The 11,607-nt window shown below is 47.8% G+C and overlaps 1 protein-coding gene across 1 annotated transcript in view; it reads left to right on the top strand.

The window, feature by feature from the left end:
• LOC103605261 (zinc finger protein 550-like) overlaps window positions 1-10,045 on the top strand; it is a 29,990-nt gene extending 19,945 nt beyond the window's left edge. The window contains exon 3 of the mRNA XM_008589838.1: window positions 9,675-10,045. Within this exon, the coding sequence (XP_008588060.1) occupies window positions 9,675-10,045 (371 nt within the window). The remainder of the gene's footprint in view (window positions 1-9,674) is intronic.
• Window positions 10,046-11,607: the final 1,562 nt, after the last annotated feature.

The raw sequence follows: 11,607 nt of genomic DNA, 5'->3' as shown, positions 1-11,607 counted from the left end.
AGGGATTGACTGGCCATGCTCCCTGCTGACGTTAGGGGGTTGGGAGGGCAGGGCTGGGTCCTGCAGAGTGAGCTACTGAACAACTCTAGAGGCACTGTCTACAAGGGACACAACGAATGGCCCCTCCGAAGTCATGCACTGGTGGCCCTACCGGCATCCACAGCCTCTCCCTCGTAATTAAAGCGGCCTTTTCAGGCCTTAGCCCAGCAGCCCTAGGGGTTTATATGGAATCAGCATCCATGCCCCGGGAGCATGTTGTCAGGGCATCCTTCACTTGCCTGCACGAGTTTTTACTGTCTTCTTGCCTCCACGCACATGGTCACACTCAGTATCGGCCATTCTGATGTTCTTCTCACTTTTGCTGCTTTTCCTGATGTGCCAGAAAGAAAGTTCGGGAAGCAATAGCCTTTTGATCTTTCTCCCACCCTCTGCACAGTAACTCCTCTCCCTCTTCTTTTTCTTTTATTGTGTCCTTTATGGCTTCTCTTGAATCCATGACAGAAGAATTTCTTGATAGCTGGTGGAGGGGAGAGAATAACCGTGACTGTCTAGAGCCACCAACTGCAGGAAAACCCCTGTGTGCTGGGTGCNGCAGCCTGGGGATGAGAAAGCAGGGCAATGCCAAGAAAGTTGGTGAGGAGTTTGGAAGGAGAGTTAACAGACATTGAAGACCTAAGGACCTCAACTGCCTGGAAGAGACCAGGTCCTTCAGGATGAGAATTATAAAAGAGGGAAAGAGGGAATGGAGAGGAGCTACAAAGAGGAGCTTATGCATAAGAAAGAAAGGGGGAAAATATGAAAGTAAAAGAAATTACATGCAGATTGTCGCTTTCTCTATCAGAGTCTTCAAATTCTGCAATGTAATCTTCTGAGTGTACAGGAGTAGTAATGGCCATAAGGGGAGAGCTAGAGTTGAGGTGAGAACTCAAGTCCCTGCAGCTCCTGGAATTACGTAGATCAACCTCAGGACCCTGCGTGTCCTCATCTCTACAGCCTCTCCTGGGGCCTGGATCACCTCACCTCTGCAATGAGGGAGTGGGTCTCTGATCTGCAGCATGCTTCTCAGGGCCTCAGATTCCATAACTGTGACCAGCAAGGATGCCTGTGGCATCATGTTCCTCCAGGAGGCTGCAGCTGTCTCCATGAATTCTGTGCCTGACCTGGCCGTCTCTTTCTCTTCTCTCCTCCTCCTCATAATTCTTCTCTCTCTTTTTCTTTCCTGGCTTCTACCCACACTTTTCTCCTTGCCAATCATATTCTTCTTCAATATGGCAACTTTGGAAGAATGATCATGGGCCTAATGCCACGCTTTCCAATCAATCAATTGATGAATTATCCAATCCATCCTACCCAGGAAGCACCTGTCATGGGCCTGGGGTTGTGTCAGGCTCTGTAGAAGAGAGGGACAGCCAACTCCACATATCCAGTAACTGTCCTGTGCCCAGGATAGCCTTATGTACTTGGGAGAGAGTCATCACGACAAGCTCATTAAGTTCCCAGCTAATTAGAGAGGATGAATACCTGCATAGAGGAAGCATTACTTGTCCAAATTCCCACAATCTGCAAGTAAGGCAACAGGGATTCTACAGCAGTGGATTTACTGCTACCTAAATAAACAGGACCTGCCAGGGCTTGCCTCGGGAGGAGTGGGAGGGAAGGGCACGTGGCAGGCCTGAGGGCAGGAAACAGGGTGCGTCCTGCCTGGCATGAGGGTCACAGGGTAATGCTGGCTGGCTGGTCAGTGGGTCTGAGAGGAGCAGTGGCCCCTGGCCCTGCTTCCCAGAGGCTCTGTCCCGGGTCTGGTGGATTCCAGGAGATGAGGTCGGCAGGACTGTGAGAGCCAGTGCGTGCAGCCCTTCACACTTATCCTCTACGGTTCCTGCCCAGTCATGGAGGGTGCGAGGGGCCACTGGGCACAAGCCTCTCAAATGGAGGCGAATCCAGGTTTTGTTCCTATTCCTAGGAGTCGGGCACTGGAGGAGGAGAAGAGGCGAGAAATGTGGCCGAGTCATGCTTCCCATCTTGCTTCCACACACGTGGGCACAGTGCAGTCAACTCAGAAGAAACTGTCCTTAAGGTGCCCCACCCTGGGAGTGTCCTTTACACCAGGACTGGACAGTGAGGTCAGAACATGAAGGTGCTGCTGCTACCAGACTGAAAGTGCAGAGGGTGGGGCCGACTTCTCACCCCCGCCTGGCACACCTGAGGAGAACTTTGTCTCCACGTTCAAGTTTGTGCCCATGTGGAAGGTGTCTCCATCAGATTCCCCGCATCATAGGTCAACGCCCCAAGCCCAACCAAAAATCTCTCGTGCACAATTACCCAGGGATGGTGACCAAACATAACCAAAGAACCTGATGTTTGCTGTGGCAAAGGTGGGAAAGATATGGTCTCCTAGGGAAGATCAACTTTAAAGACCAATGCAAGAAAAGATGTGCTGCAAACGCAGCACACTCCAAGCCCAGAGCCACAATGCCTCTTACTACTATGTCATTAAACCATGTAAGGGAAAACCAGACTTCCACACATATTTCTTTTTCTTTCTGATTTCATACCCCCTTTCGTCAGTCTCCAAAGCAGCAGGAGTGACCCAGCAGCTCCGGGCACCCTCTCCCTATAGGTCCTGCCTCGAGTGTTGTTCCCAACCTGGAGCATCTCCAGCATTACTGCTCAAGTCACAAAGCTGCCCCCAAAAGGAGAAATTATTCTAGGACAACAGAGAGGACTTCTAAGATCTCTGGTCATCAAGAGGGGAGCCCATGTCATGGGAGAGCAAATGAAAGGAACTATTGAAGCCAGGGCATATATTGTAAAGGTGTTTTCTCATTTTGTCAATTGGTATCATCACCTTCCCAAAGAACTGGTACTAAAATGGATTTGAGACTGACTATTTAGGGACAGTAGCTCAGGGTTTAATTGTGCAAGAGTGCAAGAGGATGTTTGGTTCACACAGGACCCACATCTTACTATGGAGCAGTCAGGGATGGCTGTACATGGTACAGATGCAAAGCAGATTATTCCCTAGGGAACAGCTAGTCTGGTGAACGTGGATAAAAGCTACCGTAAATTTTACCCTGAGAAGGATGACTATAAATGCCAAGTGGTACACCCCAGATGAAACAGCTGATATGTTTGCGTGCAAGCCATGCTTGACTGGCTTGATGATGACCATGCTAGTAATCCCCTGAGTATGCTCCTTTTCCAGGGCATGGTAAATTCTGGGATTAATGAGCCCCTTCTGCATGGGCACACCATGTAACCTTACTGCTGCAAAATCGAGCAAGGCCCTGAAAATGATTCCCATTATGGGTCTTAAGGATGCTAATAAAAATAGATGAATTAAAAACAAAACAAAACAAAATGGGGAAAGGCAGAGGGGGTGTGTCAAGGAACTCAGCCCGAAATCTTTCCATCATTTTTGAGGAATGGGATGAATAAAGCAGACAATGATGGGGGTGAAACAATGATCTTAATGCGGCACTGTCAAAGGTTGGTTGGATCGTTGAATCCTCCTGGTTCCTCAACCTTATCCCACTCCAAACACGTCTGTTTGAGCTATACATCCAAGTTTGAAGGAGTTTTAAAAGCCAGAAGGAAAAGACTACAATGAGAAACTCAACCTGGAATCACTTGGGGAATGGTCAAGCAGACTTATCACGATGAGAGTTGAGAAAGAGCCAGTGCATCTTGGCTCATCCCTCCACAGGGCACCCAAACCTCACGCACCTGAGTGGGTGAAGTGGTTGGGAGCAGAAAAGTTTCTCATACAAGGGAACCCCATAAACTGTAGTATAAAAACCTGTTACTTAGGCCCTAACAGGATCAACAAATTGAGAAAATGTAGACACACAAGGGTCGATAGGATTTAGATGAAAAGTATCGACAAAAATTGGCATGTTTAAGGTTTTATGCGTAGTGGCTGTGTCTCTTTTACCTGAATGTATGAAGGGAATGGATATTGTGTCTGAGTGGGGAATGTTTCCGCTACCTGGTGTTACAGAACAGGACACCTGCAAATGCTCCCTTCAAGCAATGCTAATCAGACATGCTAAATAAGAAGCAGTAGGAATGCTTGAGCCACACAGTATAAAATAGAATCTTAAATGTTGGTACTGGAAAATTCTCTGTACGGCAGTCCTGTGTTGAGTGCAGACTGGGACTTACGGCAGTAGCTAACCTCTGTCATGTACATCACCAAGTTTCCATACCTGAACTCAATTGATAAATAAAAAAATAATAAAGCAGCATTTCTATCTCAGACAAAAAAAGAAAAAGCCAATCTGAACTTGGCGTTGGATGGGGGCTCCTCGTCTGCCCTGCCACGAGGAAGTTCCTCCACCCTGTCCTCTGGGGGGGGCAAGGAGAACACTGGGGACCTACCAGCACCTTGCTGGGATTGCTCACACGTCACTCTGACCCAGCCATACAGGAGAGCTGCTAAAAAAGATGGTGGCCTCCAAGCTAATAGCCAGTTCGTACTATGAATTCACGTTCGTCACCATCCCTAGATTGCGTAGCTCCCAGGATCTGAACGTTTCTAGGACTTGTAGTAATAATGCTACCAAATACTACTAAAATATCTTCTCGATTCTTATTTTTTGTGGGGGTCAGATGCTGAGGAAGAACTCCAGCACTGACATAGGATGACCAAGTTGCCCTTTTTGTTACCTCCAACCTTTCAGAATCTCTGAAGTGTCTGGACTTTCTATGTGTTTCATACACACCCACCAACATGGCTAAAATGAGAAAGTCAGAAAATACTAATTGTTTGGTGAGGCTGAGGAGCAACCACGCTCTCTTCCACGGCTGGCATGAGTGTCGGGTGTGCACTCCATTTGGGAAACTCTTGGTCAGTATCCACAAAAAGTGGGGAAATTACTAATTGTTTGGTGAGGCTGAGGAGCAACCACGCTCTCTTCCACGGCTGGCATGAGTGTCAGGTGTGCACTCCATTTGGGAAACTCTTGGTCAGTATCCACAAAAAGTGGGGAAATCATCTGTTACGTCGAATTGATGCATACGGTGGAGAAATACCCAACGGAGATGCTTGCATGAGTTCCCCAAAAGACATTTACATGAACGTACATGGAAACATTATTCATCATCTCCTAAAACCGTAACTACCCAAACCTTCAACAACAGTAGAATGTGTGAACAAGCTCCAGGATATTTCAACAGCTATATGCTATTCCCAAGGGAATTGATCACTAAAAATACACAACGGTATGTGCAAATCTCACAAAATATAGAGTAAATCAAGCCAGACACAAAAGGAATCCTGATTTCCTTAATTTGCAAGGGGGCAGTGGTTACCTTGGGGGTGAAGCTCATGGCTGAAGGGACCCTGAGGAGACTTTCTGGGTGCTGGGTTCCAGTGACATATTTTTTTTTTTTTTCAAAATAGGTGATCATTAGACTGTCTGAAAATTCATTGCAGTTAACAGTTGTGAAAGATTTTTTGAAATACACATAATATTTCAATTAAAAGTTTTAGAAAGGAATAAAACCCAGTATGTTTTAACATGTTATGAAAATCTCAGCAGTGGTATATAGTTGCATACAGGGTGTGAGTGATCTCTCACAGATCCAAAATCACACAGCACACAACTTTGGCTAGCTGTCTTCACAGCATCACAAAGCCCTAGGTTGCTGCAGGAGCTTCCTAATGTTCACCCATGTCCAGGACGACCCCCGAAGTAACATTGGCAAATACTCACCCGTGAGTGGTCCTCAAGATATGGGGAGGAGGGTTTCCTCAGCACATGAGGAACATAAATCTTGAAGAATTTTACAAAGTACACATTGGATTTTCTTTCTTTGTGAATTCTTCTATCCACCTGTTAGACTTCTCTGGTTTTAATTAAGCATTTTATGTTCTCTCTTCTTTTAGCATATCAATTATACTTCTTACAATTTTTTCAATGGTTTCCCTAAAGTTTATGATATCAATTTTCAACTAACCTAAGTTCATTTTCAAATAATGCTATACTGCTTCTTGACTAGAACCAGGTACCTTATAAGAGAGTATTCCCAATTTCTGCCTCCTGTTTCTTATGAAATTGCTGCCATCCATTCATTTATCCATTATTTACCATCACCAATTGAATTTTTCCTATTATTATTTGGAACAAAATATCCGTAAGAACAGTGAAGAATAAAAAATTTAAGTATGTTATTTTACCTTCATTTATTCCTTCTCTAACACTTTTCTTTGTGTAGATTTGAGTTTCTTACCAATATCATTTTTATTCTCTCTGAAGAACTTCTTTTAACATTTCTTGCAGGGCAGATCTACTGGCAACAAGGTCAAGTTTTGTTTACCTTTGAAAGTCATTATTTCTCTTTTACTTTTCAGGCATAATTTCAATCGATACCGAATAATTTCCCACCAACACTTAAATATTTCTCTCCTGTCTCCTGGCTTGCATGGCTTCTGAAGAGAAGTCTGATATAATTTTTATAAGAACTCCCCTACAAATAAGGTGCCCCACACAGCTTCCTTCAAGATATTTTCTATGACTTTGATTTTCTGGGATGTGAATATGATATACTCAGGTGTCAATTTCTTGATATATCCCCCGCTTTGGATGTCGTCTGACATTCCTGGATCTGTGGGGTGGTGTGTGTTAAAATTTCTCAAATAAAATATTTAAATATTTCTTATTTCTCTCTATCCATTGTTCTTTCTTCTCCTACTATTCTCTTTACAAAGATATTACACCTTTTGTTCTATAATTTCTGGATATTCTCGTTTTCTTCAGTCTTTTTTCTCTTGCTTTTTAGTTTGACAAGTTTGTATTAACATATCTCTAAGCTCACAGATTCTTTCCTTGGTTGTCTCCAGTCTATTGATAAGCCCATCAGAGGCATTCTCCATTTATGATAGTTTTATTTTTAGCATTTTCTTTTATTCTTAGAGTTTCTCTCTGCTTACCTCATTCGTCAGTTCTTGCATGCTGTCCACCTTTTTCATTAGATCCATTAAAACATTTATCATCACTGTTTGAAATTCCTTGTCTTATAATTCTAATATCTCTGCCATATCTGAGCCTGGTTCTGATGCTTGCTCTGCTTTTCAAACTGTGTTTTTGTCTTTTAGTATGCCTTGTAATTTTTGTTGTTGGTGAAGGCCAGCCACTATGTACTAGGGAAAAAGAACTGAGATAAATAGGCCTTTAATGTGAGGTAATATAATTATCTAGCTGGCAGGTAGGCTATGTTTATTGTTTGATGCTCGTGGTAGGTGTCAAAGGCTAAGACGTTTAGTGATCCTCTGTTCCTCTGGGATTTGACCTTCACAAGTGCTTCTCAGTGAACTTTTTACTTGTTACATAGGAGGATGTTAGAGGGTGCTTGGGTTGGCTAATGTTTCCCCTACTGCCAAAGACTAGAGGGGGCTAGATTTGGGAATTTCCCTTCCCCCAGGCAGGTTAAACTCTGGTAGAACCTGAGATGGACAGGCTCTGGTAAAACAGTTTCCTTTGAACGGCACCCCTTGTCACCACTCACACAAGCCAGTGGTTTCCCACATTTGATCTGCAAAGCACACACATGAGAATACAATAAAGTAATATGAACAAAGTTTTATTATAAGTTCCATGTAAGACACACAAGGGATCTGGAAGGGAAATGGGGAGAGGGGAGCCGACTGTAGAATCAATGGGGGGTGTCCTGCCTTCACCAGGACTTACGGGAAATGAGTTGAGGGTCTCTGTCTACCATTGTGAAGACTCTGACAACTAAGGTTGGACAAGATAACAGCTTCAAACCACCCACTGTTAAGGGCAAAAATGCAGGGAAGAGCATGGGAAGGGAATGCTGTATCTCTGGGGCCCTAGTTTGCTCCAGGATCTCAGAGCAGAGCTAGCCTTGTCTCTCACATCTAAATGGGGCTCACGGGCCGGCCCGGTGGCGCACTGGCAAGTGCGCCACTTGGGAGTGCGGCGGCACTCCCGCCGAGGGTTCAGATCCCACGTGGAGACCGGTTCCCGCTCACTGACTGAGCGCGGTGCGGGTGCGGCACTGATGGTTGCGATCCCGTTACCGGTCAGTAAAATAGACAAAAAGGAAAAAAATAAAAATAAATAAATAAATGGGGCTCACATGAGGTCCAGCCTGGGTGGAATTTGCACATTGGCTACTTTTCTAGGAAGCTCTTCTCTCTGACCAGCATTCACCTCTTGGACCCCAAGGGAGTGGATTTTACCCCAGAAGAAGATGAGGATGACCTGGTATATGACCCAGGAGTTCTATGTCCCATAGCCCTGGACAGGTGAACAGGGGGCCCTAAAGGAAGAGTGGGTCCTCTTCCTTGTACCTATGTCAGAAGTGAGGCTGTCAGTGTTAGAGGCCAGCAGGGACATTCACCTAGAGAAGGCATTCCTTGCAATGGCATTAAGCCCCTGACTTGAACTTATGTGTTTGTGCTTTGGTGACCTCCTTGGGGTTTGACTAAAAGTAGCGGCAACAGCGCTCCCCCAACAGGGTTGTTCTTACTGCAACTGGGTCGCGTAGTCACCTGAGGCATTCCCTGGCTATAGGAGCCCCAGGTGTTCAGGCCCAAGCCTGCCCCATAGTGCTGTTTGGTACTCGAGGCTCCTCTCATTCCTGCAGCGATGCTGAGTGATGCAAAGGTGGAATTCAGATCTTGGGCAGTCTGTCTGCTCCTGAAACCCACTGGTGCCACTGAAACTATCTAGGTCAGTGATGCAGGCATGTGCTGCCAAATGTTGAGCAGAGCTTCCCAATGTCAGGCTGAGTACTGGTTGCAGTGCTGGGTGTGTGGGTAGCAGCTGCCAAACCAGAGGCAGTGGATGCACCAGGGAGGATTACAGCTGGGCTGGCAGCAAAGGCCACCTGACTACTGGTGTGAGTCACCAAGGTGGAAGTTGTGGATAACAAGATGCCTCAAAGCTGAGTATGTCATGTGGCCCAAAGCTGGCTGGCCTCATGTAAATATGGGGGCCAGAACTAGAGTGGCCACATCTCCAAACTGTAGAAGATGGTCTATGCTGGAGGGCTCCATGCTGCTGTCCATCAGGAGCCCCAACTATGGACTGGGCGGTGACTTTAGGGTTGACAGGAAGTCTCCAAGTTGGAGTGGGAACATAGAACATCTTTGCAGGCAGGCTAGTGGTGTCCATGGATGAGGCCCTGCTGCCCCTTGGGGGTGTCTGAAGGACCTGGCCACATAGGAAGAAATTTCCACTGGAGCCAGCAGGAGACTCCACAGGGAGAGGCTGGGAAGGGAGAGCAATGTCTGTGGGGATGATCCCCAACTCAGATACTGGCTGGGGTGCTAAGCCTGCAGATGTACTGGCAGAGGGGCTGGAACTGACTGCACGTGTAGTGGTTGTCAGGCCAGGGGAGAGGAGGGCACTAAAATCACCTGTGGTGGGGTGGGGTGGGGAGGCTTGGAGAAGGACCTGCAGGACTCTATACACATTGGGCTTGGAGACTCCAGTGTGGAGGTGCTGGGCAGGGTGCTGCAGATGTGGCTGAGGCCTGGAGATGCAAAGGGCTTCTGACCTCCCAAGCAGAGAGTTCCCTACATGGGGTTCAACATGAAGGGGGAAGGGCTACAGCAGCAGCTGTCAGAGCAGGGAGGCAGGAGTTGTGCAGTCCATGCCAGGTACAGGGGGAGGGAACAGGGACCCATGGGTTTGTGGTCCTAGTGGACAAGACAGCTCTGCCTGTGCCTGCAAATGGGGAGGCAGCAGGGCTCAGCAAGGAGAAGGAGGCTGAGGGGAGGGAGAGTGAAGAGGTGCCTGGAAAGGTCTCTGAGGAGGAGAGGAGGGGCTGCTGCCTGTGTTACCTCCCAGACACAGAGTGCATAGCGGAGGCCACTGCAGCAGACTCCAGGAGAGCCACTGGACCGAGGGAGTCCGGCTCCCTTCTGCATCGCTTGGGCTGTGCAATCATGTTGAGCCCTGCAGGGGGCACAGGCAGAGGGGCAGTCCCTGAAACAGGCAGGGGGATAGAGTGGGAAGGCTGCCTGGCCCTGCAGTCCCAGGTGGCCTCAGTTTCACCACCAATGCACAGTTGAGGTGCTGGAGCATCACCTCCTTCTCCTGGTCTAGGTCATGAGAAGTGACGTAAAAATCTAGCTGGGGGATTCAGGGGTGGCAGCATCAGAGGTCCCTCTAGCCTATGTAGCAACAGGCCCTCGAGTTGCCAGGGTCCGGCGGTGTCGGATGTGGGTGAGCAGTTCCTCGAGGTTAGTTTCTGCCCTGTTATTGCATCTACCACTTTTCACCTGGAGTCTTCCTCTGGGAAACCTCTGCCGATGAAGAGGGAGGCTGAGGGCCCTCCTTTCTCACTTCCTTTGAGGACCTGTCATGCAGCCTGCGGTGAGATGTGGCCTGAGCCCTCCTTCTCTGCAGCAGTGGGAAACCTCGAGTAGGGCTGTATGAGCTGAGGATGGCATTTTACTTGGGGCAGGAGCTTATAGAAGAGGTCTGAGGTGTCTTGTTGTATCTGAATTCCCAGCACTCTGCCTGGAGGATTCTTTCTGGGCAGGAAGGGAGAGAGGGCTCCGTGGACACTTCAGTGCCTACATACTGACTGTGCTGCCCAGTGGGTTCGAGTCCCCTTTCTCTTGTTTTCCACTTTCTCTAGGAATGTGGGTCTTTCCGCTTCTCAGCCGTCCCTTTACTGGTCTGTCCAAGGTCCCTCCACAGAATCTTCTGTGTGCAAGTGTTTTGGACACACCCGGGTGTTTCAGACCACACAGGGGTGCCAGTTCTGCTCCCATACAAAGCTGTCAGTATGCCCAGTACACTGACTGAGCTGTAGGACATCATGGAATAGCCAGTAGGTAGCACTAGCTTCCTCTGATGGTAATGCCTGTAGATTGAACTTAAGTCCCAAAGAAAAGAACACAATGTCTGCAGGACCATGGAATTTCTCCTTGCAGATACTTCCACAAATCACTGATAAAAAGTCTCTGGTTACTTATAGGATGATGTGCAAGTCCATCCAGAGTTACGGGCAGCTGCATGGGCCAGGCCAGCCATAGGAACCCAGTAGGTGCGGTGAGCAGGCTCCCGTTGTTCAAGTCCTTCTGGCTGGTCCTTGTGTCGCAGGGCCGGGGGCAAGGTTGAGCTTGCCCAGGTATCTGACCATGAAAGAGTGGATAAGTTTGTATGTTTCGATCAGAGAGCTGAGCTCTGAAAGTCGTCATTTAACTGCCAACTCAGCTAAGTGAGATGCACGATATGTTTGGCCTCAGTCTCATTCCCAATGCACACTTGAGGTGGTAGAACGTCACCTCCCTCTCCTGGTCTAGGTCATGAGGAGTGACGTAAAAATCTAGCTGGGGGACTCAGGGGGTGGCAGCATCAGAGGTCCCTCTAGCCTATGTAGCAACAGGCCCTCGAGTTGCCAGGGTCTGAATCTGTCGTATGTGGGTGAGCAGTTCCTCGAGGTTAGTTTCTTCCCTGTTATTGCATCTACCACTTGTCACCTGGAGTCTTCCTCTGGGAAACCTCTGCAGATGAAGAGGGAGGCTGAGGCCCCTCCATTCTCACTTTCTTTGAGGACCTGTCGTGTAGCCCAGGGTGAGATGTGGCCTGAGCCCTCCTTCTCTGCAGCAGTGGGAAACCTCGA

The sequence above is a fragment of the Galeopterus variegatus genome, unplaced genomic scaffold (assembly GCF_000696425.1).
Source record: "Galeopterus variegatus unplaced genomic scaffold, G_variegatus-3.0.2 Scaffold5690, whole genome shotgun sequence".
Taxonomy (NCBI): Eukaryota; Metazoa; Chordata; class Mammalia; order Dermoptera; family Cynocephalidae; genus Galeopterus; species Galeopterus variegatus.
The sequence above is the reverse complement of the archived record's forward strand: the minus strand, read 5'-3'. Positions and strand labels throughout refer to the sequence as shown.